Genomic DNA, 19,300 nt, shown 5'->3' with positions numbered 1-19,300 from the left:
TCCTTGAATTGAATTTAAATTCATAACAGCCTTGTTTCCCTATTTGTCTCTAGTGTTTACAATCCCAACAAAAGGAACAGAGAGCCAGTTGGGCAAAGAGATGTTGCCCAGCCACAGCAAAGCAGAGTTAGAGACACTTCAATTTCTGGAGGACCCCAGAGAGGACCTTTCTTCGTAGAATTCATATCCACTGATCATGCTACACTGTGAGATTCAACACCACTTTGCCATCATTGACACCATTTGAGCATCTCTTCTCCTTTGCAGGCATGTTTTACCACCCTCACAGTAGGTGATTAACAGCTGAACTGATGGAGAAATTAGTTGTGCTGAAAAACAACTAAACCTGAAATGTAAAAGAACATTATTGGATATAAGATGGGCTGAAAACAACTAAAACAGAAACGGAAGGACTGCAGTGTTAGGGGGTACACAAAGGTGTATACTCTTTTTCTAGGTATTTGTTGGCATTGGGGGGAAGGGGGGTGCTTCTCTTTCTCTTCTATTATTTTGTACTGTATCATACTCTGCTATAATTGTACTGTTATGTGTTTTTTGCACTCATTCAGTTGTTTGGTTGTAAAGTTGGAGATCTCAGAAATTTACTTACTCCACTGCACTTATATCAATCACTCTTGAAAAAGGCATCTGCTAGATGCCAAGTCTTATTGTCTTCTGAAAGAACTAGTGCATCACTGTGGCCTAACTGTTCAGTTCCCCCAGTTACATTTCAATTGCTGTTCACTCCGTCAGTCAGTGGTTGCTTTGACTGACAGAAACCACCCAGCATGCACCCCTGAATTCGCAGCCTCCCACCTCCAAGATATCCTGATTGGCCACTTCAAATCTATGATGTGGAGAAATTAGCAGAGCTCATCTTTTCAACGTAGGGGGGTTAAGGTCAAACCTATATTACTAAATGCCCAAAATGTGATCAGTTTGTATAGAATGTATTTTTGTGTTTTTCAAATTACAAAACTACTTGTATTTTAATTAAATACAATTCCTCATACCAGTATTTTGTATTTTATTTGAATAAATTTGATGAGCAAGTATTTGTTATTTGTTAAAAGATACTTTTTTATTTATTTGTGCCCATCTCTGCTCTGCTCTGCATTGCAGTGCATTGCATTGAGCAATGCTCAGCGTTGCTCAGGAGGTAGAACAAATCATATAGTAAGCTGTTGCCAGCTTCTCCAGAGAGCATGTCAAAGTGTCCTTGAGCAAGACACTGTACCCCTAACTGCTCCTGACCAACAGTTTGGCGCTTTTTACGGCAGCCTCCACCATCAGCGTATGAATGTGTGTGTGAATGGGTGAACATACATATATACATACATACATTGTTAAGTGCTTTGAGTTGTCGGTATGCTAGAAAAGCGCTATATAAATGCAGTCAATTTACCATTTAACCTCAGAAGGACTAAGGAAAGAGCTTCTTTCCATTCCCAACAATAAATCACCTAGATCAGATGGCTATCCAGTGAAATTCTATAAACACTTCTGGCCTATCCTATCCCCACTATTCATCCTAATGATTACCAAGATCAAATCATCCTCCTCTATGCTTTCACATATGAACACTGCTCTCATTTTAGTTTTGCTCAAACATAATAAGGATCCAACTCTCCCCTCCAGTTATGGACACATAAGCCTAATTAATTGTGATGGTAAGATCATTAGTAAAACACTATCCAACAGAATTGAATCAGTCATTTCTTATGTAATTCACCCAGACCAAACAGGCTTTTTCAAAGGCAGACACTCTTCCAGCAATATGCATCATCAGCATATCCCAAAGGAATAACTTAAAGTGGCCATATCATGCTCATTCTAGCTCTACGTATAGTATTATTTTGGAGCTTTGCATCATTCACAGCTAAAAAAAAAAAATCCTTATTTATTGTATACTGGCCCTTTATGCACACCCTCAGTTCTTCTTCTGTCTGAAACAAACCATTTTGGCTTGTTTTAGCTGTCTCTTTAAGGCCACTCTCCCTAAAAGCCCACTGCTTTCTTCTCATTGGCCAACTTCTGGCCTGCAAAGGGGAAGTGGGGAAACAGAGTTCAATACAACACTAGTGAAAGAGGTTCTGTAAGCAAACCATAAACCTAAGAAACATAATTTCTCATTCTTGATCGGACATGGCAACTTCTCAAATCCATCCATACATGTTTAGCTCGAATATGATATGCATTATAAGAGCGGACTGCACGAACACCCACAGCAACAAAGATTACAGCAGGACATCTCTGATTTATAGATTACACTCATTACCTGCTTTCAGTCACAAGCCGTATATAAAATTGTTTCCATATATGCCACTGTTAATCAGTGTACATATGGGAAATGTACTAAAATGCCGACTGAAGTGGAAAACGTCTGCTGTCAGGAAATAACAAAGGTTATGTAGCTAGTAAAATTCTACTATGTCAAACGACTATCTCCCTGCATCATTGGTTATGTGTATGTTGGAATACATTAAATATCTATAATACTACCCAAGTAGACTGATTTGCGACAATGTGCATATGCATTTACCAAGAGGACCATAGTTTGAAAGGCTTTTGGCTTGGAATATCTTCGCTTGAGCATAACTGCTTTTGGTAATAAGAAAATTATAGCTGATTGCTTATTGAAAAAAATATATGGGAGCTAACGGCTTCATTGTATACACCATTGTCTGCACTGAAACTAGTCAATTCAATTTTTTTTTTGTAGCCCAATATCACAAATTAAAAAAATTGCCCTAATGGGCTTTAGATTGCAACACAACATTCTGTCCTTAGACTCTCGCGTCGGATTGGAACAACTCCCTAAAAAAAAAAAACTAACAGGGAGAAAAAATTGGGAGAAACCTCAGGGAGAGCAACAGAGCAGGGATCTCTCCCAAGAAGGACCGATGTGCAATCGATGTTGTGTGTACACAATTTACACAATACAACACTGAAAGAGGATAACAAAATTATAATAGAATTATAAAATATGTGAAGAATATCATGAGGAGGATGCCAAGCAGTGTCCAGACGCCACTGGAACAACCCAGGACCTGCGCCACATGACCACCATCACCATGCAGACCTGACATGAATTGGAAAAGTAGAAACAACTCATCACATCCCAGTGGTTACATCTATTAAGAGAATATATCTCAATGGAAAGACTAATGGCATCATATAAAAAGGAAGTTGATTTCTTTAATGAAGTATGTGCTACTTCTTTCACCGACTTAACACCATCTGTCAACAACTAAGTAGTTCGGGATAATGCTGTGGGTCTTAGGTTTGTGGTGGGCTTTCAAGCCACACCCTGTCCCTATGGTACTGCAGCTGTGGGCATTGTCCTGGGTGCTGCAGTTGCGGGGGGATCCTGGGCCAAGAGGGGAGGTTGTGGGCCTGGGGGGGAGCAACAGCTCCCGCTGCTTGGCCGGGCCTGCGGTGGTGCATCGATCTGTTTGTTGCAGGGCCCAGCTGCGGGCAGGCGTTCTGTGCTCGCCATCCGTGGCTCGAATCCCATGCCTGCAGGTGTGCCCTGTGCCTGCGCCTGGGGGTTGGTGGCGGGGTTGTTCCTCAGGGGTGCGGGCCCGGCTTGTGCTGTTAGAGACTGGGTTGTGCTCCTCGGGAGCGTGCGGAGCTGGTGCTCTGTGCGCTCCTGGCCACCCTGTGGGTTCGCTGTCCCTCTGGGGTTGCGGCGCTTTAGACTGCGGCTGTTCTTTTGGTCGTGGGGTGCTTGCACAACTGTAGGGCCCGTGGGTGGCTGCAGAGCTTGTCTGCTGCTCAGAAGCACTACGGTAAGTCGTGGATCTCAGACACCGGTATTTCTTTGGACTAATCCCGTGCACTCACAAACACCCTGCTAGCATCTGCCTCACACACTCTCTGGAACACTCCTCTGATTACTTCCTTCTCCCTCCTCCTTTCCTCCTCTTTCCTTTTCTCTTTTATTCTCTTGTCCTCTCCTTTAGCGGTATAACTGTTGTCCTAAATTGATATCGATGAGATCGATTTAATTGTGTTTTCTCGGTGTCTGTTTCTATGTCTATGTCTTATCAGATACATGTTGTCATTTTTCGTTTCTAAGTTTCCTTGTTTCACTTGTGGTAATTGTCCCCCCTCTTGGAGAAGTGATGCCGATCGGTTGTTTAACTGATCAAACATGCGGAAGAGGGGGGGCGGTAGGGGCTATAAATATATAACAAAACCCTCTCCTCTTGCCATCCCACAGCTCATCCCAAGGACAGAGTTATTATAAGCGGCTCTTGATAATTAATAAAGATTGCCTTTGCAGATGGAGAACGTGAGCTCCACTTACAGATAAACTCTGTCTAGGACACAATGACATACAATTTCCGTGTGTTGTATGCCAAGCCTGCTGACAGCAGAGGTTAAGGAAAAAAAAGAATATAAAATCTAAGTAGGAATAGATAAGTTCAACTATTTCGCCGCTGTATTTTTTTCTGTGCTCCAATAGATTTAGAAAGGGGTAGAGGAGGGCCTCTGGGTGGTGTGGCGGTCTATTCCGTTGCCTACCAACACGGGGATCGCCGGTTCGAATCCCCGTGTTACCTCCGGCTTGGTCGGGTGTCCCTACAGACACAATTGGCCGTGTCAGTTGGTGGGAAGCCGGATGTGGGTATGTGTCCTGGTCGCTGCACCAGCGCCTCCTCTGGTCGGTCGGGACACCTGTTAGGGGGGGAGGGGGAATAGTTTGATCCTCCCATGCGCTACATCCCCCTGGTGAAACTCCTCACTGTCAGGTGAAAAGAAGCGGCCGGCGACTCCACATGTATGGGAGGAGGCACGTCGTAGTCTGCAGGCCTCTCCGGATCAGCAGAGGAGGGGGAGCAGCGACCGGGACAGCTCGGAGAGTGAGGTAATTGGACAAGTGCAAATGGGGAGAAAAACGGGGGGGGGGGTAGAGAGCAAGATAAAAGTGGGGGTGATGGGAGAGTGGGAGATCAATTGGGCGATGCTGTCAGAGATGACATGCCGGGTTTCCTTAAAACATAACCAGCCATCATTTAAAACCATACAGACAAAATCCTCACTGACTGCTTCATTATTAAGAAATGTGCCGCTTTGCTGAACCTCCTCGCTGGGCTTCAGCACAGTCCAACATCACAATCTTTTAAGCCTTCGAAAACTGTAATGTGTTTCATTTTCCAAAATGAGAATCTCACGGTACAGTCAAACGTACCATCGCTAATTTTATGTTTATTTAGTATGTGTGTTTGATTGGACCGAAATCCAATTTAGTTTGGAACTTTTTTCTTTTTTTTTTGTAGTTTGGTGCAGTGCATTCCAACCATCTCTAATGTTCACACTTGTGAGAGCTGTTAAGTCCTGTAGAAGAGGGGGGGGGGGGGACTCCACATGAAACATAGTCTTGTTTTCAAACTGGGAATATTGCTTTCGAAGGCTTAAAGGATTACCCCACTGAACTGTGTTGCAGCCCAGCAAGATGACTCTGCAGAATTTCAAGTTATTCAATACTGAAGTGATTAGTGAAGTCTCTTTGTGAGCTTTAATCATAAATGATACCAATGCTTTAAAGCTGCATTAAACGCGGTTTTGATAGTTGATTTGACTCCCTGTAATGCGAAAAGCTTGCATGTACTACCAACCGCACTGAGAATCAACCCTGCAGTGTACAGAGACAGGGTTTACCTTCAGTTTCAACTCCATCCATCCAGCCATTATCCAAACCGCTTATCCTGCTCTCATGGTCGCGGGGATGCTGGAGCCTATCCCAAGGCTGGCAGACACCCTGGATAGGCCGCCAGACCATCACAGGGCCCACACACACACACACACACACACACACACACACACACACACACACACACACACACACCTAGGGACAATTTAGTACGGCTGATTCACCTGACCTGCATGTCTTTGGACTGTGGGAGGGAACCGGGGCACCCAGAGGAAGCCCACGCAGACACGGGGAGAACATGCAAACTCCACACAGAGGACCACCCGGGACCACCCCCAAGGTTGGACTATCCCCCGGGGTTCGAACCCAGGACCTTCTTGCTGTGAGGCGACCGTGCCATAGGAGTTGACCCAAAGTGCTTTTCAGTTGAGACAGACAGGTTGCCATCATGCCCCCAATATATGATTAAAAGAATAGTACATAAAAGGTAATAATGCATAATGTAACACAATGATACAATCCAGAGAATATAATTACAGAGAATAGCACAATAACAGAGGCGTTTTTATTTTTGCTTTATTTCTCTGCTCATGAAATAGGTTGCTTGAAAGCTTACATGAACTAAGATTGTTGCTAATTACATGAGATACATGTAATGTTGAATGAGCCTTAATCTGTATTTAGTGGCACCAACATACTATTGTACATGTATTTATATCTCAACATTGTCTGTGCGTGGGCTGTTTTCATGGGCTTTTCTTCTATCCTATTAACGTTATGAATACATCTTGGTTTCAAGGGTTGTTCCTATTTCTTTTGCTGTTTGCACATTTATTTTTAGAGGTGTCGCTTGAGGGTCTGACTTAGCAGACTTATTATCTGTAGTGTAAATGGCATTGATTCTATTTGCCAAACAGTTGCATTTGTGGGTAGTGTAGAGGCAGTTCAAACATGTCGAAATTTGGTCTAGATGCTTTTGGCAGACGTCACTTGATTGACAGTACTCGTCGTAACATGTGGGCTGTTCCGAGTAGGGCGATCTTCTAGACTGCATGGATGTTGATGTTACCAACCGTATCCCAGGCAACACCAACATCCATTCAGCAAACAGGTGCATTTGTGGGCAGTGTAGAGGGAGTTCAAACATGTAGAAATTTGGTCTATATACTTTCGGCAGACGTCACTTGATTGACAGTACCTGCGTAACGTGGGCTGTTCCGAGTAGGGCGATCTTGTGGACTGCATGGACGTTGATGTTACCAACCGTATCCCAGGCAACACCAACATCCATTCAGCCTTCCTGAACTCCACACAACAGTCTTCCTTCTTCAACTATCATCCATTTGATCCTTGGCTCTGCCTTCACTCTCTTCCTCTTCTTGGTCTCCAAAGTCATCCTACAGACCACCACCCGATGCTGCCTAGCTACGTTGTCCCCTGTCACCACTTTGTAGTCTCCAATCTCCTTCAGATCGTGCCTCCTGCGTCAGATATAGTCCACCTGTGTGCACTTTCCTCCACTCTTATGTCACCCTGTGTTCCTCCCTCTTCTTGAAATTTGTATTCACCACAGCCATTTCCATCCTTTTTGCAAAACCCGCCGCCATCTGTCCTTCCACATCCTTCTCCTTGACACCATACCTACCCGATCCCCTCACCCCCTTTGTTCCCTTCACCAACATGCCCATTGAAATCCACTCCAATCACAACCCCCTTCTCCTTGGGTACCCTCTCCACCACTTGACCCAACTCACTCCAGAATTCTTCTTTCTCTTCCCTTTCACAACCAACTTGCGGGGCGTATGCGCTGATAACATTCATCATCACAACTTCGATTCCGAGCTTCATACTCGTCACTCTGTCCGACACTCTCTTCACCTCCAAAACAGTCTTGACATACAGGTAGTCCCTGGGTTATGAACGTCCGACTTATGAACACCCGTACTTACGAACCGACCTCCGTAAAGCCTATCATTAAAAAAAAAAAAAGAGTAACACTCAGTAGTTCCTACTAACGAACAGACAGACTACTTTGCGTGACGCTCAAATCACCGCACGTTTTAGGCGGTTTGTGGGCCTGAGGGAGAACAACGCCACACTGTTGGCGCCATTTTAGGTCGAATCGCGTAGACATTGTTGTGTGCGTTGTGTTTTGACTTGAATTTTTCGTGTGTTTACCCTCATAATCGTGGCTTCAAAGCGTAAATCTGATGCAAGTGATGGTGATGCATCGAAGAAAAGGAAAACGATAACGATTGAAATGAAAGTGGAAATAATGAAGAGTTCAGAGAGAGGTGAAATGCTCATCATTTTTTCACTTACCCTGTGAGGTGGGGAGACAAGCCCCGAGTGGGCTCTCGTTTCTGGTGTCAAACGGCTGGCTGAGGCCAGCAGCGACCCGCTCCGGGGCCAGGGGCAGGTGGGGAGTTTGAAATGGAAGAAATGTTTCCTTAATGTTTTTCATACCTATAAACACCTTTTCTCTCTCAATTATAAATACTGTAGTTACATTTATTTTTATGACTGCATTATTATATTTATGGTGTTTAGGTAAAATATGTACTATATACTAAGACAAACTTGACTAATTGACGCTAGATGTGAACTGTACTTGACTGTTCTGATTTACATACAAATTTGATTTACGACAGACTCAAAAACGGAAGTTGTTTGTAATCCGGGGACTGCCTGTAGTCATCCTTCACAATTACCCCTACCCCATGTTTCCTCCCATCAGCACCATGGTATAAAAGTCTGAACCCACCTCTGATGCTCCTGGCCTTACTCCCCTCCCACCTGGTCTCTTGCACAAACAGTATTTCTACCTTCTTTCTCTCCATCGTGTCAGACAGCTCTCTCCCTTTACCAGTCATAGTGCCAACATTCAAATTTCTGAGTCTCACCTCCCCACTCGTACCCTTCCTCCTTTCCTGCTGCCTATGGACATATCTTCCCCCTCTCCTTCTCCTTCACCCAACAGTTGCATAGTTTCCACCGGCACCCTGCTGGCCAACAGTACCAGTGTTGGTAACCCAGGCCGTGACCAATCCGGTATGGAAATCTGATGTATGATCCAAATATTTGATTTGGCAAACGTTTTACGCTGGATGCCCTCCCTGATGCAACCCTCCCCATTTACCTGGGCTTGGGACTGGGACTAAGAATGCACTAGCTTGTGCATCCTCAGTCGCGTTCATGCCTGTATGAAAGTAGGAGCGCGATTTGCAGTAATTTATATGGCCTCATCCAAGGTGATCTTTTTAAAATGAACTTGAGCAGTGCTGTACATAAAATAACGCAAATGTAAAAAACATTATTGCAAGTTGCACTCCTACTTTCAAACCCCTCCACTTCACTTTGTTTGATCATTTGCCTCTGCTTTGTCCGTTGAAATCCTTTAACACACACCTTGTCGTAGATTACCCCTTACATACTAAGTAACAGTGGCTATAAAAAGATACTTGCATTGTGATTCCATCCATCCATCCATCCATCCATTATCTGAATCGTTTATCCTGCTCTCAGGGTCTGCTGGAGGCTATCCCAGCAGTCATTGGGCGGCAGGCGGGGAGACACCCTGGACAGGCCGCCAGGCCATCACACAGGGCCAACACACACACACACACACACATTCACACCTAGGGACAATTTAGTATGGCCAATTCCATCCAAATATATCACACATTTTAAGTGAAATTTTGAAATGTCCTTAAAAGATGGTGCCGTAGTGGAGCTGCTCTCACTTTGTTGTTTATTTTCGTGTTTTGTCGGTTTTATTGCACTAAACACATCTTGCACAAGACTTTAACAGACTTTACTGGACATAAGATCAGACATCCCCAGCAGCTGTAAGCTATGGGATTGGCTGAGAGAGATTACCTACAACAAGCAGGTACTACCATAGAGTAATGGCTGCAGACAGCACAGATGGAGGCAAGGTAGAGGAGGTGGCGCTCTGGTGAGGCTATGACAGCGTCCATTACCGGAGCATCAGGTCACATACCACCTGTGTCAGTAATAATTTCTCTCCACAGTCAGGTTGCTGCACATCTAATGCACCCATATACATCTTACTTTGTTGTGTTATTGTGTACATATTCTATGTAGGTCTGCAGTTTTGTCTCTTATATTGGGATGGTGTGTCCTTTTTGTTAAGGCAGAGAGAGCGAGAGCACAATAATTTCCCTGTATTTTAATAACGTCAGTAAAGTTGAACTTGAACTTGAAGAAATGTGAATTACTGCGTGTTTACATCAAGTGGCATTCTTTGGAAAAAAAAAAACCTCCAGTGCACAGTGTGCCACAGCACCAATAATGGTTGCTTAGCAACAACAGCTGACTGGTGCTGATAAATACCAGGCTCAGGAAAGAATGGATAATTTTCAACATGTAACTGTAACTAGCCATTGGAGTATCAGTCATCAAAGTTGTGTTATCTGTACCTCGCTATAGTCCACACTGCCTGACAAAGGGGAAGAAATGCAGTAGCCGGTATGATATTAGCTGAGGTCATTGCACTGCGATGCAGTCCTTTTTCTTTCTTTTTTTTGTTGTTGTTGATTAAAACAAGTGAATTTTGAATTTTAATTTATTTCCAAACGTATTGCAGTTTCACCATCTGTCATAACTTTATGGTTTAGAAGAGTGACATGACATGACCATGTTCTATGACAACGTTTTGAAAAATTATTTTTATTTCCATTCAGTTTTCAATAATTAGCATCATTTCAGCAAATGGTACGGGGGGCAAAGGTCTGTTTACCTCCGCATAATTCCTTTATACTGCTGTCTCTTTGTTTCATTAATTTTAATGTGTTTCTGCTTCCGGTGTGGGAAGATGGCAGCGCAAATTCACGTTTGTAGCGGCCTCACCCAGTACAGCGTGGCAATAAGGTGGCACAAATTCACTTTTAGGACTTGTGTGAAAATCTGATGATGTTTTAGATCATATTTATGCAGAAATAATGGAAAATTTGAAAGGGTTCTCAAACTTTCAAGCACCACTGTAAAATGGCTGGTGTTCATTTGTTTCAGGATGCAGGTGAGCTGCTCTTGTTCTCGGGGAAGAATTCGCCCAACGGTCATGGGAGTGGAGACCCATTTCACTGTAACAAGTGTACTGTGTACTAGTGAGTACCACCCACTTAGAGCACCGGTTTCATCTGAAATGAATGGCTGTTATGACTGCCACCCATTTGCACCCTAACACCTTCCATGCTGCTGCCTTGCTCCCAGCACCGCCTATCGTCCTCTGAACGTCCACAAGGGGGGCGGGTCCACCCAGTGGGTTGACAAACACTGCTCTAGACTACATTAGCGTCCATTATAAATCTCTGTAGGCTTGTGAACAACATCTGTGACAAAACTGATCTAAACTTTTTGAGTCATGTAAGAGGCTGTTAGATAATGATCTTCTTGCACGCTGCTTTGAATATATATTTTGTTCTGTCATAATCATTAGGGATGGAGTATAAATTGGAAGACAGTGGTGGTCTAGGTAAAGAATTTACCACTGCTATTTCACTGATCCATTCAAGTTTATCAGTGCAGAGCAGTTCTTAGTTCTCACTTCCCTGTTCATCCATCAAGAAAATGAAAATATGCTGTTGCTGCGACACATTGAAAGGGCACGAGAGGAGCTTCATTGTATGGCCAAATCGAAGCTCACCCCAGCTCCACCTGCTTATAATGTATTTATCCCAATCCAATTTCTTTATCAGCTGCACCTCGCTGCGCCAGAGCTGCAGTGGTCACCAAATTACCAAACGTATATTTGGCACACTCGTGTGCACCTGCACTTCCATCTGTACTTGCGCCCAGTTTCACAAACATGGAGCCCCGAGTGATTCAGGATGCAGGATTGGTGCTCAATGTGATCATTTCATCAAATGGCAGCCAGCTTTTAACAGGTCAGTAGTGCATATCTTGCAACAGCATCCACAGCATAGAATGAATGGGGAGGCATCGCCTTTATCTGTCTCGCATGCATGCATTCTAGATTTTTTTATGCAACTTCCGTGGTTTTACCCCAGAAGAAAAACTAACAATGATTTTTTTTTCAGAGCAGTCTCATGGTCTTTTTTTGTTGAATATATCATCTCGGTGAGTAGTTTACCATCATAAGGCTATCCCAAAAATATTTCTAGAGCCATGAAAATGTTATTACAGGTTTACCACCTTTTTAAGAGCACAGGCTCCTTGGAAAATCTATCACCTGTGAACCTTGTGAGCCATGTTTGCAAGACCCTTACTGTTACATACAGGTTAAGTATTTGACATTGAGATAGACAAGTCCCGCCAAACCTAGCCATATTGACTGACAATCTGCTTATACACTCCGGTTTTATTGAAACTCACCAATCACATTTTCTCTGACTCCATAGCTGAGCTTCCTTCCAATTGGGGTTGATCAGGGATTCTGCCAACCTATCATTTCTCTTTTCCTGTTTACCATTCCACTTCTGAGCAGTCTGCAAGGAGGCAGGTGGCCTCTTCTCAGTCAGTGTTGTTAGAACTTTGGAATGCAACAGTGCAGATGCTTTGACCCCTGACATCCTCTATCACTGCACTACATCTAACAAAATAACAGCCCCGTCCAGCCTCATCCGAAGCTCCCTGGCTCTTTCCACATGGCTTCACCAATGTAGTCTGAGCAGCAAGTCTGCTGCTACTCACAAAACTGTTCAAGTTTAACATTTCTTTAATTATAAGTGGGTAGAAAATTCATAGCAAAGACCTGATTTGACAGCATTCTGCTGTCTCCAGCTGATCTTACAATGTCCTTTGCATAGCTCCTGACAGTTATGATTACTTGAACCCCTGTGCTTGGCCAAGTAATTTTTAAAGTTTGACTTTGCTGTAAAAACAGAAGGGGAACTGCTCTCAAATCTTTTTGAATTAAGATCTTACCCACACTGGCCCAACGCCATGCTCCACTGTACCCTACATCCTCTTGGCAGGATACGTTTATTAACTTGTTGCTCACATTTATAGCAGTTCAGGGCAGTTGTGAGAGTGCAGCAACAGTGCATTGACACTACAGACACAATGTTTAGGTTTGTTATTCAGCGCCATTTTATGGCATTCTTTTTTTACTATATGCTTATTGTCGGTATATCATAATATTAATGTCTTGATTCATGCTCAATAATCCAGGCAAGGAATTCCCAGAAAATTGAATCAGTTCATCTGGACATGACGTTGAGTGGGGGTAACATTTCATCCCTCATCTAAGTGACTTCATCAGTCTCAGCTGACTGCAGGTATCCACAACTTTATAACAACACAGTTGCATAACGACAGAAACCAGCACAGTTGCGTCACAATCAAAACCAATGATCAGTTTGATATGCAATTTGCTGTGACCAAAGAGGCCATTTATGTGAAGAGGGAACAGCCAGCTTTATTTTGCTTATCAAAACATACTATCCCATTCTTCCCCTGTCATACAGCAGTGTTAAAGAAATAACCTATGAATATTTGTTTCATCTTGTATCCAGTAATTAAGACCCCAGCATTATATATATATATATATATATATATATATATATATATATATAGCGTTGTTTTCTGAAACCGTCAATGGTGTTGAGTGCTCCACTAATGAGGAGCGGAATATCAACACGGATACTTGTTGGAAAAAGATACAGGAAAAAAAGATTTAGATACAGGAAAAAAGATTTTAATGCATTAAAATCTTTTTTTCTTGTGCATTTTTTTTTCCTGTTTCAATGTTGATATATATATATAATTTAACAGAACTATTTGATTTTCTGGGAACATGCTTCACAGGAAATACAGTTGTAATAACGTATATCTAAAGTCCCTCTGTAAACAGTGGTTCTCATTAAAGGTGCATGACTGTCTTTAGTTTCCCAACAATGTCATAGTGTTTTCACACGCTGTTCTTTGTGGTGTGTGTGGCACTGAGTGTTTTCATAGACATTGGCATGAAAAAGATTAAAATATCTTGCCCCCCATTTAAAATTAAAACTCCTTATAAAAAAGCGAGACTTTAAAATATGTTAAAATTACTGCTTCAATGTTGTTCATGTGATTTCTATTATTTTCTAGTATTTCTGGTTCTGTCTTAAATGGTTGGAACACATGGTCAACAGGGGGCGCTGTAGGTGTAAGGTATCGGTGACTGACGCCTGTCACTAGTAGAGTGAGACGTCAGACGCATGAATAATACACAGACGCCAGGACTGATGTTGTGTCTGTTTATGTTCCAACAGGTAAGATAATCGGATATCAGAAACAGAACAATATATGAAAGCGAGATAATAACTGCTAAGGTCTTAGACTGTGAGTGTGATGTGTAGTAACTAACTAGCTCTGAATGTAGACGCACTTGATAAAGGCGGTTTGGTCATTCCCGCTACCCGGGCGGATCCGTCTAATCTATGAAATTGGAAACGAGCTATGAAACCGTGTGTGAAAGAAATGTACAATAGCGAATGAAACAACTATCAATGAGGGTGTTTTCTAGTTAGCCCATGCTAAGGTGTGTTGTGAACTGTTCTTACTTGACGTGTAGACGAGTGGAAGCTAATAACAGTTGCTAACAGTAAAAGCCCGCTTTCACTACGGCTCTGACTAATTGTTGGCCAGGAAAACTGTATATCGTTTCCTGTTACAAAATAAGAGTTCCCCTTTACATCACACGGCTCCAGTATTCAAGTTCATTGTTATGTTTTGTGACCATTGGGTTGAAGAGAATAATAAATAGACTTAAAAACAGTAATAAGTTAAAAGGTTAAACAGTTAATATGGTAATAAATAGAGATTACAATAAGTTCATTGGATATAAATACACAAAGTACAAAGTTGCTACAGAGGTGTTTGTGACATGATCACATGGCTGTATTTTGAGTGTTTTTGGTTTGTTTAATATGTAATATGTGTGTTGCTAGACGCCTGTCACTAGCTGTAGGTGTAAGGTATCGGTGACTGATGCCTGTCTCTATCTAGCAGAGTGAGACGTCAGACGCACGAATAATACACAGACGCCAGGACTGATGTTGTGTTTGTTTATGTTCCAACAGGAATAAAAAGGAAAATTAATATGCTACACAAGAACCGGCCATCACGTCATTCTTAAAAGTGTAACATGTGCAACTTCTCAAAACTTAATATTGAAGGCAGATTTTTATTTTTTTTTACTTCCTTTGAACCAAAATGTATGAATGTTAGTAAAATGAGGTTGAATCTCTGGGGGCACGGTGGCCCAGTGGTTAGCACTGTTGCCTCAGAGCAAGAAGGTCCTGGGTTTTAACCTCAGGCCGTCCAAGGTCCTTTCTGTGTGTAGTTTGCATGTGTGAGTTTCCTCCGGGTGCTCCGGTTTCCTCCCACCGTCAAAAAGACATCCATATTAGGGTTAATATTCCGGCCTGTGCCCCTGACCAAAGCAACTGGAAAGAAGAACTGGAGCTGGTCCCCATGCACTGCAGCTGCCCACTGCTCCTTTAAGTAGGATGGATTAAATGCAGAAAATTAAATTTCATTGTAACCGAGCGACTGTACAATGACAACATAAAGTGGCTTTCTTCTAAAATAATCTTATAAGATATCAGACGATTTCTTCCCTTTCACCATTGAAATATTGAGTCTGTCCTCCAAAATTGCTGCTTGCACAACAGTGTTAGGAGATTGATGAATGTATTGTTCAATTTGGAAAATACTTGTAGATCACCAGTTCATAAGTGTAGAACAATATAGAAAACGCATCATAAACCACCATAAGCATATGTTTCTGCAAACTAATTCTCTAGAAAATGACATTATTGTGTGGAAAAGTTCATTTGAAGCTTTTGTGTGTTAACTGTTCATAAGTGTGATGGCGAGTGGGAAGAAAATTTTCCTGTGTCTGTTAGTTTTTGTGTACTGTTCTGACACCAGCGAGTGTTTGCTGTAAATTAGACAGGTGGCGGCAACTGTATCTTTAGGATCTCCCCAAATAGCTTTATCCTCCATTTTGTTTTTCAGTCTACACAGCACAGCCAAGTAGTGTACATGCAGGCTCAGTGCAGCACCTCAGATTTTTTTTTAATCTTTTTTTTTTTTTTTTTGCTCCTTGGAGTAGATCTGCCTGTGAGTATAGTTACTTACCTTTGTCTGTGCTTCAAAAACGCTGTTAAGGGATTATGTTGTCGTTAGTTTTACGAGACAAGTTAACTAATTGCCTGAGCTAATCGGCTAAGCTAATCGCTAGCATAAGTTGCTTTCCAAGTTAACACATTAAGTTATTTGGTCTGTATAAGTTACGTAGATTAACTGTGACCTCATTTGGAAACCTGTGGAGAAGAACATTGATGAAATATCGTTGCACATATTCATCTTAATTGTGTAACATATCATGTATTCCTGTGTTTGTGTTTGCAGTTTTACAACCTAAGCCTCAGTAAATCACGCTCAACACCAAGTACAGCCTACTGAGACTTGTGTTAGCTATCTGCCTAGCTATGCAGTCTGATGAAGTTAATTTTATTAACTAAACTTTAGTAAAGTTAAAATATATTGTCAATGTACTAGTCGTATACCTGTAAGTATACTGAAGTATAATTTTGTTTAGTATATCTCTGATAGGTACTTAAAAAGTAAACTGAAAGTATACTCAGTTTTTTTAATTTAAAATAAGTATACTAAAGGCACACTTGAATAAACTACTTTTTTGTAAGGGGAGGGCAGAATAGTAAAAATACATTTACACAGTGGGACAAGACAGCAAAATAACTCTGTGAATTCTCCACTGCTGCCTCAACCTTAAGACTCCCTCAAGAAACACCACAAAGATGAACAGCCAGCATGAAGAACGTCGGTCTCTGGAGACAAGGTCCCAAGCCTCAAGTCACAAGTCCTCTGTGGATTCAGGCAGGTCATCTGCTTGTGCTACAGCTACAAGGGCTAGAGCTGAAGCTGAAGCAGCAAAAATAAGGATCTCCTATACAGAAAATGAGAACGCCATTCTGAGAGAGAAAACTTTGATAGAGGCACAGCAATAAAGAGCTGAAGCAGCCCAGTGTAAGGCAGAAGTATAGGCAAACCTTTGTGTATTAAAGCTGCAGAAGGAAGCTATAGCATCTACAGTGGCAGCAATATTTGAAGCAGCTGCAGATTTGGAAGATCATCTTGGTGAGTTACAAGATTTAACTCATGAAGACCCCGTAACACGCACCACTGAGTACATAAAGAATCATTCATTTGAGCAACATGCTCAACAGCAGCTTCAAGAAGCAACGAGACAGCAGCTAACTTCTCATGATAATGCTCAACAGGGCTCAAATGGACCACCCCCTTGCAGCAGTGCAGTAAATTCAATATTAAAGCTTCATAAGATTGCAGATGTGCACAAACCTAATGAGAGCATAAGCGTCTCTCCCTGCCTCTCATGTATTTTTCCCAAAGAAATACTCACCTGCAACCCATTGTATCCCCGACCCAGTATCTTGTAAGGAAAGAGATGGTGAGCTCTGAGCTCCTTGCCTTTGATGATCATCCAGAAAATTACTGGGCGTGGAAAGCATCTTTCCAATCAGTCACTTAAGCAATCCTCCTGGCACTTAACAGTGTACACTATATTGCTCTGTTGTGTCAGGAGACCCGATCCTTGGGGTGGACCAACCTCTGGTGCCGCAGGTTTTGGAGTTTGGGCAACCGAGATGCGGTGTTTTGAAAACACGAGTTTTAGCTTTCCGACACTCCCGCCACATACATAATCACCACTGTTTACACTTAGGCATCTGCTGTTCTTCTCCTCTCTTCCATTGGCTGATGGACTGTTTGTGCATCTTCCTGGCTTTGGCAAACACCCAGTTAGGATAACCACACCTAACCAAGGCTTGTTTCGTGTGGGATTTCTCCTTTTCCCCAGACGCTGTGTCGGTGGGGATGTTGTCAGCTCGGTAGTACAGTATCCTGATGACTCCTAGTTTGTGCTCCAGTGGATCATGAGAGTCAAACCTTAAGTACTGATCAGTATGTGTTGGTTCAAGGTAAACGTCAACAATCAAATGTTCCCCACCACCAATTGCCGCTTCACAGTCTAAGAAGGCTAACCTGTTATTTTTCCACATCCTCCTTTGTGAACTTGATGTGGTTGTCCACAGAATTAATATGGTTGGTGCAACGTGGTATGTCCTGAGATTTAATTTTAACCCAGGTGTCATCCACAAATCTGAACCAATGGCTGTAGTGTCCCTGGATAGGACACCAGAGCCCTCTTTTCCGCTTCTTCCATGTACAACTTGGCCGCTACATGTGAGACTGGGGAACCCATAGTACACCCATGCCTCTGCCTATACTACTGTCCCCTGTATGTGGAGTACGTGGACTGAAGACATAGGTTCAGGAGCAGACACACTTGGTCTGTGTTAAGGGTGGTCCTGTTGTGAAGGGTGGGGTCGTTTTTTAATTTCATACAGACTATTTCCACTGCTTCATCAACAGGAATGCATGTGAAGAGAGACTTAACATCATTAGTGACCATTGTTTCATCCCTCTCCATAATGATGTCCCTCAACTTATCTACAAAATCCATAGTGTTCTGAATGAGATGTTCATTACTGCCTACCAACGGATTAAAAATACAGGCATGAAACTCAGAGATGATATACACTACCGTTCAAAAGTTTGGGATCACCCAAACAATTTTGTGTTTTCCATGAAAAGTCACACTTATTCACAACCATATGTTGTGAAATGAATAGAAAATAGAGTCAAGACATTGACAAGGTTAGAAATAATGATTTGTATTTGAAATAAGATTTTTTTTACATCAAACTTTGCTTTCGTCAAAGAATCCTCCATTTGCAGCAATTACAGCATTGCAGACCTTTGGCATTCTAGCTGTTAATTTGTTGAGGTAATCTGGAGAAATTGCACCCCACGCTTCCAGAAGCAGCTCCCACAAGTTGGATTGGTTGGATGGGCACTTCTTTGAGCAGATTGAGTTTCTGGAGCATCACATTTGTGGGGTCAATTAAACGCTCAAAATGGCCAGAAAAAGAGAACTTTCATCTGAAACTCGACAGTCTATTCTTGTTCTTAGAAATGAAGGCTATTCCATGCGAGAAATTGCTAAGAAATTGAAGATTTCCTACACCGGTGTGTACTACTCCCTTCAGAGGACAGCACAAACAGGCTCTAACCAGAGTAGAAAAAGAAGTGGGAGGCCGCGTTGCACAACTGAGCAAGAAGATAAGTACATTAGAGTCTCTAGTTTGAGAAACAGACGCCTCACAGGTCCCCAACTGGCATCTTCATTAAATAGTACCTGTTAGAGCCTGTTTGTGCTGTCCTCTGAAGGGAGTAGTACACACCGGTGTAGGAAATCTTCAATTTCTTAGCAATTTCTCGCATGGAATAGCCTTCATTTCTAAGAACAAGAATAGACTGTCGAGTTTCAGATGAAAGTTCTCTTTTTCTGGCCATTTTGAGCGTTTAATTGACCCCACAAATGTGATGCTCCAGAAACTCAATCTGCTCAAAGAAGTGCCCATCCAACCAATCCAACTTGTGGGAGCTGCTTCTGGAAGCGTGGGGTGCAATTTCTCCAGATTACCTCAACAAATTAACAGCTAGAATGCCAAAGGTCTGCAATGCTGTAATTGCTGCAAATGGAGGATTCTTTGACGAAAGCAA

The 19,300-nt window shown here is 42.4% G+C and overlaps 1 protein-coding gene across 1 annotated transcript in view; it reads left to right on the top strand.

The window, feature by feature from the left end:
• Window positions 1–9,567: 9,567 nt before the first annotated feature.
• LOC130122163 (leucine-rich repeat transmembrane neuronal protein 4-like) overlaps window positions 9,568–19,300 on the top strand; it is a 151,940-nt gene continuing 142,207 nt past the window's right edge. The window contains exons 1-2 of the mRNA XM_056291205.1: window positions 9,568–9,617; window positions 11,480–11,568. Of these exons, the coding sequence (XP_056147180.1) occupies window positions 9,568–9,617; window positions 11,480–11,568 (139 nt within the window). The remainder of the gene's footprint in view (window positions 9,618–11,479; window positions 11,569–19,300) is intronic.

The sequence above is a fragment of the Lampris incognitus genome, chromosome 12 (genome assembly GCF_029633865.1).
Source record: "Lampris incognitus isolate fLamInc1 chromosome 12, fLamInc1.hap2, whole genome shotgun sequence".
NCBI classification, from domain to species: Eukaryota; Metazoa; Chordata; class Actinopteri; order Lampriformes; family Lampridae; genus Lampris; species Lampris incognitus.
Note: the sequence above shows the minus strand (reverse complement) of the source record. Positions and strands in the feature narration are given on the sequence as shown.